Source organism: Peromyscus leucopus, chromosome X, assembly GCF_004664715.2.
Source record: "Peromyscus leucopus breed LL Stock chromosome X, UCI_PerLeu_2.1, whole genome shotgun sequence".
Classification (NCBI taxonomy): Eukaryota; Metazoa; Chordata; class Mammalia; order Rodentia; family Cricetidae; genus Peromyscus; species Peromyscus leucopus.
The window spans coordinates 62267341-62289293 of NC_051083.1; the positions used below are offsets into that span (position 1 = coordinate 62267341).

Consider the following 21953-nt stretch of genomic DNA (forward strand, 5'->3'; position numbering starts at 1 on the left):
TCTGAGTAGAAACAAGGGAAATCAGAAGAAGCCTCTACTAAGCCAGGCTACCATTACATGGAACCAGAGAATGGGACAGAAAGTATATTTCTGCTATACTTTGTGTGTCAGCCTGAGGCCAGCTGCAGGGCTTGCTCTCTCTCACACACACTACCTGCTTTCAAGTGTTTTTGAGACAGGATCATCTCCTACCCAGGCTTGCCTGGAGCTTGCTATGTAGCCCAGGCTGGCTTTGATCCCACCATCCTCTCTAGTTCTCGGATTAGCAGTGAGTATGACCAGGCTTGGTTTGCAATATTATCTACATGTTTATTCAATCCATTCAATATAGAGACAGACACGTACATCCAGATACTTACAATTATTTATCCATTACAAATACACACTGATATGTATACTAACAGATGTTTGGCCACAGACATCAAGATTAGAGGATGTAAGTACTAGAATTAAGAAGTAAAAGCAAACAAGAATTGAAGACTAGATTGGGAAGAAGAGGGAGCTGAGGAAGGGTGCTTGGGTGTGTTGGGGAGTGACTCGGTGAGATGGAGAACAGAAGTACAGGAAGGGGGCTCAGTAGAGCAGCCACAGAGCAGACTGCTGGACTTCTCTTTGCTCAGGACAGGCAAGGATTTCGTGTCCAAGGCTGTCCGCAAGCAGCCGACCTCTGGTGGGCTCTCTCTTACCTCCCCGTGTGTAAAGCACCACCTCCATAACGTCTCTCCTTTCCCTTCCTCTCTGGGACTGGGCGCCTGCCTCCTCCATTTCTCTGGGTTAGTCGGTGTGTTCTCAAATAATGTGCCTGGTAGCATCAGTCCTCATAAGATGTGATTTCAAGTGTTAACAGAAATCCTTAAACTTACCTGTGAGCTTACATTCTTTAATATTTTACCACAGAGTAGGCACCATGGGCAGATACAGAAAGAACAGCAAAAGGCAATACTTCTACAAAGAAACTATTTCACCACTCAGAATGAAGCAACCTTTGAGTGAAGGAGGAAACCATAACCTGGTGCTGGCTTTTCTGTAAAGGCACTTAAAGTAGACATTTCCAATTTACAACAGCATAAAATCCAGAAACTTAGCATCTACTCTTTTGAAATAATGGCCCAATCAAGACCCACCACTCACACACACACAAAGAAAGAAAAAGAAAGAAAGAAGGGAGAAGAAAACCGAGCTCGAGAATAACTTAGAAAACTCAGCTGTGAACAGCTCTACAGAGTAAAACCACATACAGACTTTTATGAACCGTGAAAGAAGTAGGGACAGTGATTGTCCAGCCGGGTGAACCTTCACACCGGAAGTGAGTCTCCAAGTCGGTTCTTTTCTTCAAAAGTGGTGAGACATCAGCCAAGTTCTCTCTTCTTGGGAGGGACGGGCAGGAAAAGGGCATGGGGAGTGGTCAGGTGTTAACATTTCAGTTCCATGCACAGTCAACCAAGCCAGGGACCAGACGGTGAGAGGATCCCAGCAGCCAGAAGCCACAGCCCTCACTGCATGGCACAGAGGCTGTGTGGCAGAAACTCCTGCACGTAGGTGGCAGCTGCCTTGGAGAGGTAGGTCATGGTGCCAAATCTGCCACTGGGTGCGCTGTCATAGAGAAGAGTACAGATGCCAGATGCAGGATCCTTTGCCAACATGACGTCATCTGCGCCGAGGGTTTTCTGTTGGGTTTAGAAGATGGGAAACACAGTGGGAAGGAAAGGTTATCAGTCCTACTGAGTCTAACTCTGATTAGTGCACCTCAGAGCTTCCTTCCCATGGCCAGGTCTTGGGCTGTTTGAGCAGAAGGGACCAGGCTAATGAAGGATGGATATGAATGTCTATACATGCATTTGTCACTATATCTAAATTATTTTAATTACTATTTAGAATTTTCTATTACATTTTTGAAAATTAAATATCAATTAAAATCGATTAAATGATTCGTGTATGTTAGTAACAGAAATAGTGTTAACACTTGGAGATAACCCTAGTGGAACTACATTGGGACCTCCACCTTCTAGTCCTACTGATTTTGGCTTGTATTCCTTCATATTATATTTGGTTTTCTTTCTTTCTAAACCACCTTAATTCAAAAAGACTGCAAACATTCCAAATCTAGAGTCTGTGCCTCAAATGGATCATATTCTCTCACATGTGGACTGATAACATTCCAGAGCATTTAAAACTAGGACTGTTTAGAAAATCTTGGATACTTTTTGTCTTCTCTCATAGTGGCTAAGAGAAGGAAACATCTGTTGTATGTCTTGGGTCTCATGTAGCCCAATCTGGTCTTGAACTCACTATGTAGCTGAGGCTGGCCTTGAACTCCCAATTCTTCTGCCTACACCTCCTGGGTGCTGTGACTGCAGGTGTACACCACATTAGGCAACCTACCTGTTCTTGAAGGAACAAGTCATTGGCAATATGCACTATTTTTTCCACAGCAATGATGCTTCCAATGCTATGGATTTCAATATCTGCCAGCATGGTAAGCACAAGGATGGCTTCAACCAGAAGTTGGCGGTACTCTGGCTGGGGTACACGATTCAGGACAGACTCCACATGGACAGAGAATTTAATCTCGCCTGGGGTCATCTGTGATAGAAACAGAGAAAGTCACTTTCTAGGATCCTGTCACCGAAGAACATCAAACCTATGAGCAAAGGGGTAAAGATCATGATGGGGAAACCCACAGAGACAGCTGACCCGAGCTAGTGTGAGCTCACTGACTGAACTGAGGGCTGTGGAACCTGCATGGGACTGGACTATACCCTCTGCATATGGGAGACAGTGGTGTGGCTGGGTCTGTTTGAGGGGCCCCTGGCAGTGGGATCAGGATCTATCCCTGGTGCAGGAGCTGGCTTTCTGGAGCCCATTACCTATGGTGGGACGCCTTGCTCAGCCTTGATGCAGAGGGAGGGGCTTGTCCTACCTCAGTTGAATGTACCAGGCTTTGCTGTGCCCTCATTGGGAGGACTTACACTCTTTGAGCAGTGGATGGGGAGGCGGGGGAAGAAGAAGGTGGGGGTGAGAGGAAGGAAGGAGGGGAAACTGTGGCTGATACGTAAAATGAATAAAAAACTGGTAAATAAAAACAAAAGAAAGGCAGTAACAAGCCCTGCAACTGCAGCCCCTTTAACGGAATGGTGTAAATTGGCTCAGTTGTTTCGCAAGTATAATCTGGTCATAAAAGTGTCAATGTCCTCTAACCCCAAATATTATTTCTGGGAGTTTGTCCTAAGAAAATAATTCAGAGAAGAAAAGGCTCCATGTGTATGGATGTTTATGATAGTATCAGTCACATGTGCAACAGTTGATGTAACCTAAACATGGCAGTGAATGCATAAATGATGACATGCTATAGCAACTTCAGCAGGCTTTATGAAGCTATTTAGGAGACTAAATCTAATGACCCTGACTAGAGAAAACACCGATATAAAACTTGAAATGACATTTATATGAGTATAATTATGTGAAATAGCGACATATTGTTAGAGTAAAAAGGACCTTAAGAAATGCAGTTATGGGGCTGGAGAGATGGCTCAGGAGTTAAGAGCACTGACCGCTCTTCCAGAGGACCTGGGTTCAATTCCCAGCAACCACATGGTGGCTCATATCCATCCATAACTCCAGTTCCAGGAGATATAATCCCTTCTGACTTCCACAGGGACCAGGCATACATGTGGCGCACATACATACATGCAGGCAAAACACTCATACACATTTAAAAATTTTTTAAAAATTTGAAGTACAATTATTTCGGGGTAAAGTAGATTGAGAAATGTGTTTTGGTAAAATTGTATTGAGTTTATACTTTATAGAAGCAAGTAGATTTGGAGTCTAAACATGGGTTCAAAACTTACGTCAGGAGTAAAATGACCTTGGATAATCAATCTCTAAGTTTGTTTCCTTATCTATAACTGGGAAAGACATTCTCTTCTTAGGTATCTTACAAAGTTGGACTGAAAAATCAAATTAAATAAGGTGAAAGTTCTTTGAAGACTCTTAAAGGTATTAGGCTTACATCATTACTATTAATATTTCAACATTGTTTAAATGCAGACTGCACCTGTTTGAATTCACAGGCAGCATGGTGTTCTTTATTACATAAAAGGCTTATACACAACACTAAAGGTCTAAGACATTACACTCAGCATTCAGGACTGGCACATCCAGCTGAAACTGTCATTTTACACTTTCTAAACTCACTGGACCTAGCTTGTTAGTACAATCAAAAACATCTCAAACATCAGGGTCTGTGTTTCATGTCAATGTTTTCCAACCACGGTTATATCAGTGTTAGTCTATAGATTAAAAAAGCTACACAGAGAAACCCTGTCTCGAAAACCCAAAAAAAAAAATTACAAATGCTCAGGTTTCCTCTCTGGAAACTCTAATTCACTAAGTTGGAAAAGAAAGTTACTCTAATACAGAGGTTCTCAACCTGTGGTGGCAACCTCCTGGGGGGTCTATTGTGGACTATTACTTTAACTGTGTAAAGATGTGTTATATTTGTTATGCTGCATTTGTTTAACAATGTAAGGATGTGTTGCTCTGCCTGCCTAAGGCACCTGATAAGTCTAATAAAAAGCTAGGTAGTAGAGGGATAGGTAGGGCTGGCAAGCAGCGAGAATGAGGAGGAGGAGGATCTAGGCTCGAGACAGGAGCGGAGGGGGGGGAGAGACAGAGAGAGAGGGAGACAGGGGACACGGACACAAAAAAAAAAAACACACAACAACACACGGGGGGGTGGGGGGAGACGACAGAGACGGACGGACGACGACAGAGAGACAGAGAGAGAGGACACACACACACACACACACACACACACACACACACACACACACACACACACACACACACACCCCTGGGGCCAGCCAGGCAGCAGAGGAAGCAGGAAAGTAGGACAGACAGAATGAAAGAAAGGTAAAAAGCCCCAAGGCAAAACATAGATGAAGAGAAACAGGTTAATAAGTTATAGGTTATAAGTTATAAGAGCTAGTGGGACAAGTCTAAACTAAGGCTGAGCATTCATAATTTTTTTAAAGATTTTTTTGAATTGTTTTTATTTATTTATTATGTATGCAGTGTTCTGTCTGCATGTATGTCTGCAGACCAGAAGAGGGCACCAGATCTCATTACAGATGGTTGTGAGCCACCATGTGGTTGCTGGGAATTGAACTCAGGACCTCTGGAAGAGCAGTCAGTGCTCTTAACCTCTGAGCCATCTCTCCAGCCCCCAAGCATTCATAATTAATAATTAGTCTCCATGTCATGATTTTGGGGCTGGCAGTCCAAAAAAGCCTGCTACAGGAGTCAGTGACCCTTCACAGGGGTTGTATATCAGATGTTTACATTATGATTCATAGCAGCAGCAAAATTATAGTAATGAAGCAGCAACACAATAATTTTATGTTGGGGATCACCACATGAGGAACTGGATTAAAGGGGCGCATCATTAAGAAGGCTGAGAACCACTGCTCTAATATATAATTAGAGGTCAAGATCAGCACAGGTCTATAAGTATCCTATTAGAGAAAGGTTGGAATAAAAGAGAGGAAGAATGTAAGAAGCCATTCAGTCTTACATTTGTACCCCCTTTGCCTTCTCCAACTCCCAGTCTCACATAGAAAAAATGTAATTAACCATTACAAGAAGCTATTCTTATTAACAAAACATATAATTATTCATATGTATGGTGTGTGTGTGTGTGTGTGTGTGTGTGTTGTATGTTATAGACATGTATGCTGCTATACTTGACTGTGTAGGCAAATGTGGAAGCCAGAAGCTGAAATGAGATTTTCTTTTTTTATTGTTTTCCATCTTTTTTGCGGCAGGGTCTCTCACTGAACCTGGAGTGTTCCATTTCATCTAGACTAACTGGCAAGCCCCTGCAATCCACCTGTCCCCGCATCCCAGGGTGTGACCTTACACCACATTACTACAGACTTCCACAGCTATTTGTATTTCACAGGGGGCTAGAGACCCAAACTCAGGTCCTCACGCTTACACAGCAAAGCAGTTTACTGACTGAGCCAGCTCCCCAGAACCATATTATTACTGTCTAATATTCCCATTCCATTTTTACCTCCTTAATACATTTCACAGTCAACAGATTTATAAAAGGATGAGTGGTACAGAATATTAGTTTAAGATGTGTTACATTTGTTTATGCTGTGGAACATTTGTTTAATGATGCAAAGATGTGTTGCGTTCTTTTATGTTGCATTTTTTGTTAACTCTGTGAAGCTGTGTTACTGTGCCTGTCTAAAATACCCGACGGTCTAATAAAGGGCTGAACAGCCAATAGAAAGGCAGGAGAAAGGATAAACGGGGCTGGCAGGCAGAGAGAATAAATAGGAAGATAAACTTGGGTGGAGAAGAAGAAAGAGGAACTAGAAGAGAAGAAGGAAGACATCAGGGGCCAGCAACCCAGCTATACAGCAAGCCATGGAGTAAGGAGTAAAGAAAGGTATACAGAAATAGAGAAAGATAAAAGCCCAGAGGCAAAAGGTAGATGGGATAATTTAAGTTAAGGAAAGCTGGCTAGGGGCGGTGGTGGCACACGCCTTTAATCCCAGCACTTGGGAGGCAAAGCCAGGTGGATATCTGTGAGTTCGAGGCCAGCCTGGTCTACAGAGCAAGATCCAGGAAAGGCACCAAAACTACACAGAGAAACCCTGTCTCGAAAAAACAAAAAAAAAAAAAAGGAAAGCTGGCTAGAAACAAGCCAAGATAAGGCTGGGAGTTCATTATTAACTGGAATGTTTCAGGCAGGCACGCTTTCCATCATGTAAATGTAAAAAACAGACTCTTACCTCCCTCGTGGTTGAAGAAGGAAGAACAAAACCTTCCACAGAAAGTCCATGACACTACAAGATAGAAAAACATGCTATTACCAGAGACGAAGTAACAAGTGGGAGGAAGGAGGAGAGACTTCATATTTCTGTGTGCGTTTCACAGCTTACGAGCTGGGCAACCACAGGCTAGCTAGAGCCCTGGAGCCCTCGTGCCCAAGCATGGTGTCATGGTTTCTAAGAACCAAGATTCAGGATAGTTTGTCCTCTTCTTAGGGGAGTGGAGTGGACAGGAAGATCTTTCTGGGATAGACTAGACACCAGATACAGAGACTACCTAGAAGAGTATCATGGTCCCAGAGCCATCACCAGGAGGTCTGCAAGGCCTGGAAAGATGGCTTGACTGTGGTGATATTTTATTTATGCTGAAATGTGATATTTTATTTATGCTTTAATAAATAAAGTTTGCCTGGAGATCAGAGGAAATAGCAAGCCATTTTAAGTAAACAAAGAAGTCAGGCTGCAGTAGCACACACCCTTAATCCTATCATTTAGCAGGCAGGCTCTCTGCCACACTAGGGAACAGAGACAAGCGTGGTGACACACGCCTTTAATCCCAGTACCAACCATAGAGTTCTGGAGGCCTACACAGACATGAAGTGACAGAGCTGGCCAGGAAGAGGAAGTAATGTAGGTAGATAGAGAGCAAATCAGATGGCAGAACAGCAAGGCATATAAGCATGGGTAGACAGGAAGTAACTTGCACTTGGAAGCTCCAGAGTTGGTGAGGTAAGGTTGGCTGGTGGCTTTCCCTATTTCCCTGATCTCTCAGGCCTTCACCCCTATACTTGGCTCCATGTTTTTTATTTAATGAGACCATTTAGAAGTTCGTCTACACTTGACAGGTAAAAGGTACTTGCCAATAGCCATGCAAGCCCAATAACAAGAGTGTTGCTGGAGGGCTTCTCTCCAGGTTCCCCAAGCCCCGCAGTCCCACAATCCACGTATAAAATAATCACTCAGATGCTTATATTACTTACAAACTGTATGGCCGTGGCAGGCTTCTTGCTAACTGTTCTTATATCTTAAATTAACCCATTTCTATAAATCTATACCTTGCCACATCGCTTGTGGCTTACCGGTGTCTTTACATGTTGCTTGTCCTGGCGGTGGCGCCAGTGTCTCCCCCTCCTTTTTTTTGTTTCCCCAATTCTCCTCTCTCCTTGTCCCACCTATACTTCCTGTCTGGTCACTGGCCATCAGTGTTTTATTTATATAGAGCGATATCCACAGCACGAGAGTTTACTCCCATAATCCCCAAGTAAAGGAGGAAAGGGAGAACTTACTCCATGATGTTGTACTCTGACCTCCACATGTATGCTATGGCATGTGTTCCCTGTCATCATGCACACGCGCGTGCGCGCGCGCGCGCGCGCACACACACACACACACACTTTTAAGAAATTAAGTAGGCCTTCGAGAGCTTCGGGCTGGCAAACCTGACTCACAGCATGTGTTAGCGGGCCCAAGCCATCCCCGCTTGTTCTAGTTGAGTCCCTCATCGACACTCTTAACCTGTCCTGTTTTCTACTGCCTTTTAACATTTTAAATACATCATTTACTGTTTATTACGTATTGCAAGTAATATAAGTTCCACAAGGACATAAATTATTGGCTATTTTGTCTTTAGACACCTAGAACAGAGCCTGTTATGTAGTAGATGCTCAATAAATATTGCTATCATCATTATCATTATTTGAGACATGGTTGCATGTTACCTAATCTGATCTCAAATTTACTATGTGGCTGAGGCTGGCCTTGAACACTGGAAGTCCTGCCTCTACCTCCCCAGTGCTTTCAAGTATTCGTGTGGAGCACCATACCTGGATCAATAGACACATTAATAATTCTTTACCTTACTCCAGCATAACAACTCAACTATTAAAAAGCAATGGAAATTAATCACTTAGTTTTAGATTCTGAAGAAGCCAAAATACTATATAAAAAAACACATATGACCAACAGGTTTACTGACTCTGTTGGACAATTATATGCTATATTCCATACACTAAGTAATCTCTGTATAGACAACTAGTAGCTCTGAAACATGAAATTATTGTTACATTCATGCCTGAAAAGGCATGTGTTCTACCTCTTACTTTAAGACCCTAAATCTAGGTTTTGATTTTGCCAAAAAATACCCATTCTGCCCTGGCAGACTTAAGTATTCCTTTGTTTTTATTCTACAGTCTGGATTACACATCCCTTTAAAACATTTATTTGTTTTGGTGTGGTGGTGGTCAGGGCAGGCACATGTCCACAAACCTGGGGAAGTCAGAGGACAGCTTGCAGGAAGTAGGTTCTTGCTTTCCATCATGTAGGTCCCCTGAATGGAACTATGGTGGCAAGAGCCATCTTGTCTGCCTTGTGACTAGGCATCCGTATTACAAATCATTTTGGCTTTGCATAATAGTTGCTTTGAAAGGAGGGGGCCACAAGATTCAACTCCTTGATGACAAAGAACAGATGCTTTCTGTAGTTATTATATGGTACACTAGACAGAGTACTTAACACATGCCTGTTGAGTTTAACTGTGGTAGTCCATGAGTAACTGGAGAGAGAAAATAATACTGGCCTCTATCATGCTATAATGGATTCAACAAAGCAGACTCTCAGCCGTCTATGAAATGAAGATCCTCAGAGCAAACAATCTGAAGAATCAAGTTTCACTTCTAAACCACCACCTGAGGACGTCCCAAGTCAGGGCTGTGATGTCCTGAACGAAGCCTTTCTCATGTCCTCATTGAAGCAATGAAGCAAAAGTAGCACCTAAGAGAGTATAAATGAGACCTATGCCATGGAGAGTCCTAGCCTTACATGCCCGAAGCCTTGGCTAAAATCCCCAGAACAGCATAACTGGGTGTGGTAGTTCACACCTGTAATTACAGCAGTCAGGAGATAAAGGCAGAAGGATCAGTTCAAGGTCATTCTCGGTTACAGCGAGGCCAGCCTGAGCTATTAGAGACCTATCTCAGAAGAAAGAAAAACGTCTGCATTTGTATAAATGAAACCAATCAATGAGCACAATGGTCTTCTTGGCTCTCTAAAACTATCACCATCACCACAATGGCGTGATATGCCCTTACAAGCCTTAGAAATAGGAATAAATATTAATCACAACAAGAGTTTTATTTAGGCCTGGTGTGGTGGTGTATGCCAGTAATCTTAGCAGTCTAGGAGGCTGAGGTGGGAGGATCTTGAATTGGGAGGCCAGCCCGGACAATAATAAAACCCTGTCTCCAAACACATAAATCAGAGTTGGAGAGTTGGCTCAAAGGTTAAGAGCACTCACTACTCATGCAGAAGACCCAAGTTCAGTCTCCTGTACCCCCATGATGGCTCACAACCAACTGCCTGGAACTCCAGTTTCAAGGGATCCAATGGCATCTTCTGACCTCTGCGGGCACTGCATGCACATACATATCTTCAGGCACACACATATATAAAATAATTAAATATAAAAGAAAATCAACAAGCCGGGCAGTGGTGGCGCACACCTTTAATCCCAGCACTCGGGAAGCAGAGGCAGGCGGATCTCTGTGAGTTCGAGGCCAGCCTGGTCTACAGAATGAGTTCCAGGAAAGGCTCCAAAGCTACACAGAGAAACCCTGTCTCAAACAAACAAACAAACAAACAAACAATAACAAAAATAAGAGTGTTCTTGAACTATGAGTATTATTGCAGCTTGTCATTTGTTTAGTGATTTTCATCTAAGAAAAAATATCAGTAAGAGCTACCTCTGCAAATCCCTAAATACTTCACTGTTTGTTTGTTGTTTTGATTTTGGGACAGGATTTCTCACAGATCGGCCAGCCGTGGCCTCCAGAGTACTGGGACCAAAGGCATGTGCCACCCACCATTCTTGTTTCACTTGTTTTATGGCAGTGCCTTTCATATAACAACAAAGCAAGCAAGCTACTTAGCATCTCATTATTGACTGGCAGCTAATGAAGTGCAATATCCCACAATGTCCTGCTACGGCCCAAAGCAGAGATGTTCCGATTTTTAAAACCTTATTTAGAAACAATATCCCTGGATAGTGGTGGTGCACCTTTAATTCCAGCACTCAGGAGGCTGAGGCAGGCAGAGTTCAAGGCCAGCCTGGTCTACAGAGCTAGTTCTAGGACAGCCATGGCTACACAGAGAAACCCTGTCTCACCAAAAAAAGGAAAACAACAAAAGAAAATACCAATTTAACAATAAGGACAATAGAGTAAATTATTAATAATGCCACAACAATAAATCAATTGTTTCGTGTTTTTGTCTACACTTTATCTGAGCATTTTATCTTTATATAATTACAGTCATGATTATGTCACATGTCAGCTAGACAGATTCAGAATTTCAAGAGGGGGATAAAAAACAACACTGTTATACTCACTTTCTGCAAAATTTTCCAGACTTTTTGATAAAATCCGATCGGTACTCTATTTAGTGCTCCATCTAGTCTTCTCCGTCGTTGCCACTGACCTTGACGACTATCTTTAGATGTCTGCTGACCACACTCAGTAGGAAAGGACCCACTACTTGCAGTAATGCAGGCTGCAGGGGACTTGGGAGAAGAAAGAATGTAAATCAAAAGTGATCTCTGCCCCTGTGACCAAGTATCCTGACAGTTATATTTTAATTTCAAACCCTAAAAGTTATAAATGCTGCCTAGCAAATTGAATAGTAAATACTCCATAGGATGAGAAAGCACACGAAAGGGCCCCAGTGATGAGTGACAGTGAAGCTGGTCAACCTCTGCACAGGTTGCAGGGTTGTAACTTTGTACAATCATTTAAAATTATTCTTTTATTTGTTGAGATTATAGTATAACTTCATTTCCCCCTTCCCTTTCCTCCCTCCAAAGCCTCCCATATATCCCTCCTTGTTCTTTTTCAAACGCATGGCCTCTTTTTCATTGTTCTCATATGCATGTATGTATTCCTAAACATATAAATACCACCTGCTCAGTCTGTATAATGTTACTCATATGTATGTTTTCAGGGCTGACCACTGGTATTGGATAACTAATTGGTGTACTGTTCTGTGGGGAAATGTACAATCATTTTATAAAGCACTCTGGTGATTCAGAATAACAATGATAAAAATATCAATAACAGGACAATACAAACTGTTTACCTGGCTTATCTGTTTAACATCTAGTGGTCTATGGTTTCGTTTGTCACTCTCATGACTTTTAACACAAGCCTCTGTATGTTACTTTTTTATTGCTGTGATAAAACACCATGACCATGGCAACTTATGAAAGAAAGCGTTTAATTGGGCTTATGGTTCCAGAGGGTTAGAGTCCATGATAGCAGACAGAGAAGGCAATAAAAGTTCCAAGAGATTTAAATGGGGGGAAAGGTAGACTTTTAAACAAATGGTGCTGAACAATTGGATATCCACATGCCAAAGAATGAAGCTGTGCTCTTATTTCACACCATATTAAAAAAAATGGGAGCCCAAACAAATTGTTTGGGAAAAAAGATAAAAAGCCCCAAGACAAATAAAAACCACAAAAGGAAAATCAAAACAAACAAGCAAAAGACCAATAAGACAAAAACAAAGCAAAACAACCATACCCAAACATTCATATAAAAACAAAACCAAACCCCCCAACCAAAAACCCCATGGAGTTCATTTTGTGTTGGCCTGGAGCCTGCCCTTGAGAGTGGTTAAAATAGAGTAAACACAGCAGAACAGAAGATGGAGTGCTACTTTTGAAAGTCATTTTACAGGGTTGGCACTTGGGCTGGTATGGTGATATTTTATTTGTGCTGAAATGTGATTTTATTTGTATGTTAATAAAGTTGCCTGGAGATCAGAGGTAAAAGCAAGCCATTAAGCAGAAGTCTGGTAGTGGTAGCACACACCCTTAATCCGATCACATGGCAAGCAGAATCTCTGTGTGGTCAAGGACACAGCCAAGCATGGTGACCCTTGAGTCTTTAATCCCAGTATCAACCATAGAGACCAGGAGGTCTGTATAGACAGACAGTGACAAGGAAGTCATGTGGCTGGGCTTAGAGCCAATGAGAAGGCAGAACAGGAAAGCAATAAAATGCAAGACACACAGGAAGATCTCTCTCCCCCCCTCTCCCCCTCCCCCTTCTCCCCGCAGCGAGTGGTAAGATAAGGTGGTCTCAGCTCCTGGCTACTGCTCGATCTCTGGGCTTTTAACTCTGTATTTGGCTCTGTGTTTCTTATTTAGTAAGACCATTTAGAATTTCGTCTACATGGCAGCAGTCTGGAAATGTGGGCTTTAGGGGGGATTATGTCAACATTGAAGTTTATGTACAACACCTGCCTTCATCCTGGGAGTCTGGAGTTTTGGGATAGGCCACACAGAAGCTGTTAATATGACCAGTCCCAAACAAAGACCCTGGGTTCTGTGCTGGGTCTTTACTTAGCTACTCTGGTTAGCAGCACTCCATGTACGCTGTAACATGTCACTGGAGGGATTTTAGTGCCAACTATATGGCTCTTCTGTGGGAATATTCTAGAATCTTGTGTGGTTTTCCATGGGCTTCACCCAGTGCATCTTTTCTTTTGCTGATCTTGTTGTTTATCCTTTTGCTGTACTAAATCACACTTGTATGACTCTATGATTAGTCCTGTTGACTTCTAGTAAATGACTGAGGCTGGAGGTAGTCTTAGGGAGTTGCCCTCCCAATATAATCATAGCCCCAAATGTAAGGGCTAAAACTATTTTAATAAAGTCCTTAAAATATAGCATATAGTCCAAAAATGGAATTAAATTTTTGTGGCATTGATTTGGATAACAACTTCTTAGATATGAATAACATAAGAAAAAAATAGAAAAACTGATCTGTTAAAATGGAAGACTTTTAATCTTCAAAGAACATTGGTAAGAATGAAAAGGAAATCCACAGAAAGAGGAAATATATGCAAGTCACATATAAGAATGTTGTATTTAGAATATAAAAAGAATCCTTGTTACACAAAAATGTAAAAAGCCCAATTTAAATTTCACTAAGAAACCACAGTCTGGTGGTGGTGACGCACACCTTTAATCCCAGCACTCGGGAGTTCGAGGCCAGCCTGGTCTACAGAGCAAGCTCCAGGACAGCCAGGGACACACAGAGAAACCCTGTCTCAAAAACAAACAAACAAACAAACAAAAATTCTGGCAAGGATCAGGAGGGGGAAGGGGAACCTTTATTCACTGTTAGCTGCTGTGGAAATCCTGTGGCAGCGTCTCAAAAGATGGCAAAACCGAACTACCATTTGACACAGCCGTACCATGTCTGAGCATGTAACCAAAGGATTCGACATCTTACCATAAAGATACTTGTACAGCCATGTTTACTGCTACGCTAGTCACCATAGCGAGGTAATGGGGTCAACCTAGATGCCTACCAATTGATGAATGAATAATGAAAATGTGCAACATGCCCACAATGGAACTTTAGCTGCAAAGAAAAATGAAATTAGGAAAATTTGTAGGAAATAAATACAACTGCAAATTATTATATTAATTGAGGTAACTCAGAAACACAAGTAGTGCATGTTCTCTCTTATGTGAGTATATCCTACCCTTTAGTATTTGTATATGTATATGTGAATGTAAGTACTTTTGTTAGGTACTTTTTCACAGCAATGGGAAAGTAACTACTCAGATCATAGAAACAGATCTGAGAGAAATAAAAATGCACAGTTTTAGCTAGTTTTATGTCAACTTAACACAAGCTAGAGTCATTTGGGAAGAGGGATTCTCAATTAAGAAAATGCTTTCGTAAGATTAGGCTACAGGAAAGCCTACAATGCGTTTTCTTAATTAGTGATTGATGGGGGAGGGCCCAGCCCATTGTGGGTGGTGCTTAACTATGTAAGAAAGCAGGCTGAACAAGCCATGGGAAGTGAGCCAATAAGAAGCACTCTTCCCTGGCCTCTCATCAGCTTCTGCCTCCAGGTTCCTGCCTTGTTTGAATTCTTGTCCCGACTTCCCTCAAAGATGGACTGTGATTGGATTTGATGTCAACTGAAATAAGCCTTCCTAAATTGCTTTTGGGCAGGGTGTTTTATCACAGCAATAAATACCCTAAGACACATATCTATGTAAAGCTCTGTACATAAAGGTTAATAGCAACACTGTGCATAAAACCATTCAGATGTCCATCAACTGATGAGCAAACAGGTAAAGAGAATGAGGTGTAACAATACTGTGGTTGTTATTCTGCAATAAAAAGGAATGAAATAGCAATATGTATGACAATATAAAGAACTCTGTAAAATTATGCTAAATAAAGGAAGAAATTCATTGGTTAAAATGATTATTTGACAAATTAGATTCAGAGATAAATACAAAATAAAGGATTATAGAAATATTTTCTAAGACAATAACTTCTCTCATTTAATTTCCTAAATCAAACTCACTAATGCTGTCTGTCATCACTAACACGGAGCTCACAAAGCTGGCAACCTCCTCCTTTTTTGATGCAGGGCATTTGCTTAAAGTTAGTCAAAATATCATTTCCAATAGCTCGCTTTTTGTTTAGCCCAAATTTCTTCAGTTTGTGACAAATTAATTCACAACTTGTTATGATTTAAACCAGACAAATGTATATGATTAAAGTACATTATACATATAATAAAATGTCATAACCAAACTCATTATTTCATACCTTAATATGTTAGAATATGTTCTAATAAAATGGTAAAAACAAAAATCAAAGAACTCTTTTTAATTAGAAAAGAGTCTTGCTAAATTGTGAGCTTCATCAAGTCATTTCCATTTTGTTCAATGCTGTATCTCCAGTGCATGACATCAGGTTGGCATTTACTCACTGAATTACTTCTCAGAAGAGCAGTCACAACAAGAGTAGCTTTGAAATTTATAAGTGCATCAGAATCGCTAAAGAGCTTCTTAGAACAGATTACCGGGACCCAGCCCAGTCTTTGATTCAGTATCACTAGGACACAGACCAAAATTTGGTTTTTAATAAACTCCAAACTGCTGTTGATGCTGTGTGGTCTACTGTCTGATGCACAGTGATGTACACTTATATCAGATCAAAGAACGAACATATACGCAACAAAAACTGATGAAACTGATTATTTTTCTGAAATCAGAAAGAGGTTGGAGTTGAACTCCCTTTCCTACCTTATTAGGAAAGAAACAGACCGCTACCTTTTATATGAAATTGCTTTACAGTCATGTTAGTTCACGATCAGTTTGTTTTTAATTGATTATTTATTTTTTAGTTTCAGATTTATTTTGTGTGTAAATGCATACCACAGGAGTTCCTCAACGTTAAAGATGCCTGTGGACCACCATGTGGCTGCTGGGAATGAAACCGAGGTCCTCTGCAAGAGCACCAAGTGTTCTTAACCACTGAGCCATCTCTCCAGCTCCCAATCTGTTTTTTTGTATATAGTCAAACACTATGTTACGATCCATAAACACCGTATCAAAGCACTTGTGAATGAAACATGAGCTAACACAAGATCAGTTACCAGAAAGGATGGTGACAGCAGATCTATACCTGAGGGGTGACCACCATTAGTCTATAAAAGAAATTGAGAAAATAAAATTTTTAAAGAGGAGAGGCAAGGCAACCATTATTTGTTTTAAAAAGTTATTAATAGTATTAAACTACAGATTATTTAAGTAATTAGCCAGCATGATATCATTAAAAGCCAATGAAATAAGTTTGCTCCAAATGCCATGGCAAACGGTAAAATAAGTAAAAACTACCTTGAAATAGCTTCACTTAGAAACTGTAGTAGTGGTAAGTGGCAGAGAAAAATGCAAACCAGCACCCAGGCAGGTAAGGATGGAAAGCAATGTTATAAAGTTAGAAAGGAATGACAGTCTCGGCTCCCCGTTCTAATAATCTGGGCCCCTTTGAAGACCTATACATAGTAAATATGTAGGAGAAAAACCTCAAGTAGCTGGAAAGGTAAGTTTAACCACCATATACATCTAGCTGGCAACATGGACTTTGACTTGCCATATAAAGAATTTATAAATAATACTGGATATCTATAATAACTATAATGTGACCTGAGTGTAATGGTACATGCCTTTAATTCTAGAACCCTGGAGGCAGAGGCCTGCTGTGGATGATTGGTTGATAAATAAAACATTTATTGGCCAGTAGCCAGGCAGGAAGTATAGGTGGGACAAAGAGAGAGGGGAATTCTGGGAACAGGAAGGCTGAGGAGGAGATGCTGCCAGCCGCCACCATTAGTAGCAACATGTAAGATACTGGTAAGCCCCGAGCCATGTGGCAAGGTATAGATTTATAGAAATGGGTTAATTTAAGATGTAGGATCTAGCTAGCAAGAAGCCTGAGCCATTAGGCCAAACAGTTTAAATAATATAAGCCTCTGTGTGTTTACTTGGGAGACGCAGGCCAGGACACGGGAAAACATCGGCTACAGAGGCCGGCAGATTTCTGTGAGTTCAAGGCCAGCCTGATCTACAGAGTTTCAAGACAGCCAGGGCAACACAGAGAAACCCTGTCTTGAAACAAAAAAAAGGTACTAGAGAGAATACTAGATTAGGTTAAGGCTTTTATTTTTTTAAATCTTTTTGGTGGGTTTAACATGTCCAAGGCCCTGGGTTTCATCCCAAACCCATAAAAATAAATGACAGAATGGTTTTACTAGATTTTAATCACGAAGTTAGACTTTCTCATTAAGGTCCATTGAGTGCTACATACAGATGAAGAGGAGGAGCATCTACACAGGACCAGGAATCAATAGGTGTCACCAAACAATATATTATGGCTTCCTTTCAAGGAGGCAACAATGAATGACTTGTTGCATTATACAAATAAGTACTTAATATCTTTTACAATTCTGGGAATCATAGTATTTTAAGATCTTCTAGTTGAGAAGGTGCTGATTGAATTCCTTCAAGTGGCACTTCTTTTTTATTGTTTGAGAATTCCACACATGCATATAATACATTTTGATCAAATCTAATCCTCAGTCCTTCCCCCGTCTTCTCCGTGTCCCCCCTACTTTCCTCACACAACTTCATGCACTCTTTTTTTTAACCCATTGAGTCCACTGAGTGCTGCTAGCAGGTGTGTGGGTGTAGGGCTGCCTATTGAAGCATGAGCAGCCTTTTAGGGGCCACATCCCTGAAGAGAGCCGGCTTTCTCTCCCCCACAAGCCATCAACTACCAATAGGTCCTCATCTGGGAGTGGAGTTCCTGAGCCCCTCCCTACCCATGCTTAGATTTTGGCTGACTTGATTTTGTGTATGGGATGAGTTGATGTGGGCAACAACCATGTCCTTTCTGGAAAACACTGTTCCACAGTGGTCCTCTTTAAATCTTTCCACTCCCTCCTGTGCAGTGATCCCTGAGCCTTGAGGGTCTGTGATATAGATGTCCCGTTTAGGGCAGAGCACTGCAGTCTTAGTCTCTTCATGATGACCAGATGTGGCTCTCTATATCAGCTACCATCTACTGGATGAAAGAAACTCCTTGCACTAAGCCTGGTATGGACATGAGAACTTCGGGGCAGTTTGATACTATGTCCATGTAGACGGATGACAGTAGTAAGTTCTCTCCTAGGGCCTATGACCGAAAGACTACACTTGCAGAGATCATTTCTATAGTTATTAATAGCACTTCTTAAGAAAGGCTTAAATAGAATTTAAAAATAGAATTATAATAGCTTACGCATTAAAACATCCTGCATAGAAGAGGCAAAACAAGAGATTTTTGTTTCTTTAAAAGGGCTCTCTGAAACCATTTAGGAGAATAAGCCAGTGCTTGAAGCCTACCTTTGAAGGAAACTTGAATACTTTCCTTAAATATCCTTTGGTGTTCATATTTTATACAACGGGAAGATTGGAAATAAGAAGTTGGGACTGGCGAGATGGCTCAGCAGTTAAGAGCCCAGGTTCAATTCCTAGCAACCACAGCATCTGTTACTCCAGCCCTAGGGAATCTGACAGCTTTTTCTGGCCTCCGTGGCCACTGTGTGCATATGGTACACAGACATATGTATATGCAAAATACATCCATACACGTAAAGTAAAAATATCAAAGATAGTTTAAAGGAAAAAAAGGAGCTACTCTGTTTTAAACAAGTGTTCATGTTCCAGTTTTTGCCAGGAAATTTTAATTATCTGAACATTTTCATATTTGAAAGTGGAAAGGACAACCTGAGTGCTGTAAAGTTCGTCATTGACTTGATTAGTTAGCGATCCTTGCTTTGGTTGATACTGACAGTAGTGTTGGGGTTTGTTTTGTTTTCTTGTGATAAGGTCTTTCTATGTAGCCTGGCTGTCCTGAAACTCACTCTGTAGACCAGGCTGGCCTTGAACTCACAGAAATCTGCTGGCCTCTGTAGCCGATGTTTTCCCGTGTCCTGGCCTGCGTCTCCCAAGTAAACACACAGAGATCCACCTGAGTGCTGGGATTAAAGGTATGTACCACCACCGCTCGGCATACCTATTTTTTTGAATAACTAATATATATATATATATATATATATATGAATAACTAATATATTTTAAAATTTTAAGTGTATGCATGTTTTGCCTGCATGTGCATATGTACAGTATGTATGTGCCTGGTGCCCATGGAGCCAGAAGAGGACATCTGGTACCCTGGACCTAAAGTTAAGGACAGGTGTGAGCCATGTATGTACTGAGAACTGGACCTGGGTCCCCCACCAAGGCAGCAAGTGTTCTTAACCGCTAAGACATCTCTCTGGACCCCATTTTTAAAAAGATTTATTTATTTTTATTTTATGTGTATGAGTGTTTTGCCTGCAGGTGCATATGTGTACCACATGCATGCAGTGGAAGACAGCACCAAATCTCCTGGAACTGGAGTTATAGACTGTTGTAAGCCACCATGTGGATGCTGAGAAACAAAACCATGTTCTCTGCAAGAACAACCAGTGTTTCTAATTGCTGATCCATCTCTCCAGCTAGCTATTCTTAAAAGCAGTAGTCTGTCTGCACATTAGGGAACCCAGGGCATCAGTTTCTTGTTATCTGTTGCCAGCTGCAATCCTCCAAAAATTAAGTCATTGGATCCAGACAAAAAGGGAAAACTCTACAAATAGTCACTATGAGGGAGATTCCATGGTTTGTTATTACTTGTGAAAGCTCATAAGGTCATGCATGCTATATGGAATTAAAGGCTGGTTAAACTATGTTTAAAACATCTTTGTTTCACCTGACTCTCAGTAGAGACAGACAGTCTACGGAAGTCCACCTGAAAAAGAAATGGTTCAAGTTACACTCCGGCTATGATACTAAATAAATTAGTGCAACAACGTCTGATTCTAAAAGGGTAAGTAAAGGCCAGTTAATGTTAAAAGATCTCTCATTGTTTCACCTGACTCTCAGTAGAGACAGACAGTCTACGGAAGTCCACCTGAAAAAGAAATGGTTCAAGTTACACTCCGGCTATGAAACAAAATAAATTATCCTAACAGGGTCAGATTCCAAAATGATGCTTTGGTTTTGATTTCGTTTTTGGACAGTGCCTCCAGTATTCCATCTTGCTTTGTAGCTGAGACTGCTGCGCCTGACCTCTTGATCCTCCAACCTCTAGCCCCTGTGTGCGGGGTTCCAGACATGCACCATCACATCCAGCTAAGATTATTATTAATTGCAACACCTCATTGAGCTTAGATCTTACCTGCTTTATCTCACTTTTTAACTGCATGATTCCAGTTCGTTCTGTTTTCGTTGCTCCGACAGCACCAATCTCATGGATGGAAATAGCAGGACTCACATTTGAATCAGTGGGCCGAACTGTATAGATTAAGAGATCAAAGGAAAAAGAAGAACACATCTAATTTTCTCTACCATGTTAAAAAGACTTAAACGTGCATCTGTCTTTCTGTCTTTCTTTCTTTCTTTCTTTCTTTCTTTCTTTCTTTCTTTCTTTCTTTCTTTCTTTCTTTCTTTCTTTCTTTCTTTTTTTTAACTAAAAAACTAGTACAATCTTGCTGTTTTAAGTGTGGTTCTTGGACCAATACCATCAGCACCAAAGATCCCACCCATATCAAGCCTACTAACTCAGAATCTGCATTTTAGAAATACCTCCAGCCTGAGTAGTATTTTCTAACTTAAAAAAAATTATTTTTACTTGTGTGTTGTATTTGTGTGTGTGTACACATGCACATGCATGTGTATACACAAATGCATGCCACATGTGTGCAGAAGAGGAGTTGGATTCCATGGAGCTGGAGTTAGAGGCAGTTGTGAGCTGCTCTACCCAGGTCTTGGGAACTGAACTTGGGTCCTCTGGATGAGCAGTAAGTTCTTTTAAGCACTGTGCTGTCTCTTCAGCTCCTGCCCTCTAACTCTGTGGGGAGTGGAGGAAGCCCTAGTGAATGGAGTCCAGAGTGAATGTAGGCTGTTGACACTGGCATGTCAAGGACTCCAATGTCGCAGCTCCATGTGTGAGTTGCAAAGCATTTCCCAGGTGAGGTTCAAAGGGACAGAAAGGCCTGCTTTGGTGATCTGAGTGTGAACATTGATAGTGTGTGCAGAAAACGTCCACCTTAGTTTTCTTTCCCCAGGTGTTTGCAGCCTTAAGACTGTTCCTATGGAGATTAGCTAAACCTGCCTCCTTGTTCAGCTGTGTGTGAGAGCCCTAGCTCCCGGTTCAACTGTATATAGGAAACAGGATGAGCTTGGGGGATGCTGGGGTTTCTCCATCAGAGCCCAGTCCACGGATTTTAGCTTTTCTGTGTGTCTATACATAGTTGTCTTTTCTTCACTCCCTCACCACCCCAGTCAGCTCTGTCGCTGGAAGCCATGCAGGGACACAACAGACTTTAAAAACAAAACAAAACACCCTAAAGTCTGGCCATCCCTCCTTGAAAAAAATAAGATTAATAATTGAATATAGGAGATAATCCTTTTGAAAACTTCGTTAGGTTCTTGTTCTCCTTCTTTAGGAGACTAATACTGCAAAAATCCAAAGTACACATTGGTTTTGATTAACACATGCTCTATGTATGTACTAAAATAACACTTGTAATCTCAGTGATATGTAAAATTAACACTTGTTAATAAAAATGTAGAAAGTGCATATGAAGCTTAGCTTGTGAGACTCTTACAGGCATTAGAATTTAAGGTTGAAAGGCTACAGCAGATATGTTGCAACT

The 21953-nt window shown here is 41.2% G+C and overlaps 1 protein-coding gene across 8 annotated transcripts in view; it reads right to left on the bottom strand.

The window, feature by feature from the left end:
• Positions 1-284: 284 nt before the first annotated feature.
• Positions 285-21953, bottom strand: part of Phka1 (phosphorylase kinase regulatory subunit alpha 1) — a 132892-nt gene continuing 111223 nt past the window's right edge. For 2 of the 8 annotated variants that reach the window (XM_028892030.2, XM_028892026.2), the window contains 8 exons: positions 20474-20589; positions 20168-20206; positions 20006-20044; positions 16311-16361; positions 11227-11397; positions 6807-6860; positions 2383-2583; positions 285-1667 (listed from right to left, as the gene is read on the bottom strand). In XM_028892030.2, coding sequence (XP_028747863.1) covers positions 1494-1667; positions 2383-2583; positions 6807-6860; positions 11227-11397; positions 16311-16361; positions 20006-20044; positions 20168-20206; positions 20474-20589 — 845 coding nt within the window. In that variant the 3' untranslated portion in view covers positions 285-1493. Of the gene's footprint in view, positions 1668-2382; positions 2584-6806; positions 6861-11226; positions 11398-16310; positions 16362-19686; positions 20045-20167; positions 20207-20473; positions 20590-21953 lie in introns of those variants that run through there. The other 6 variants (XM_028892031.2, XM_028892027.2, XM_028892032.2 and 3 more) reach the window with 4 other exon arrangements.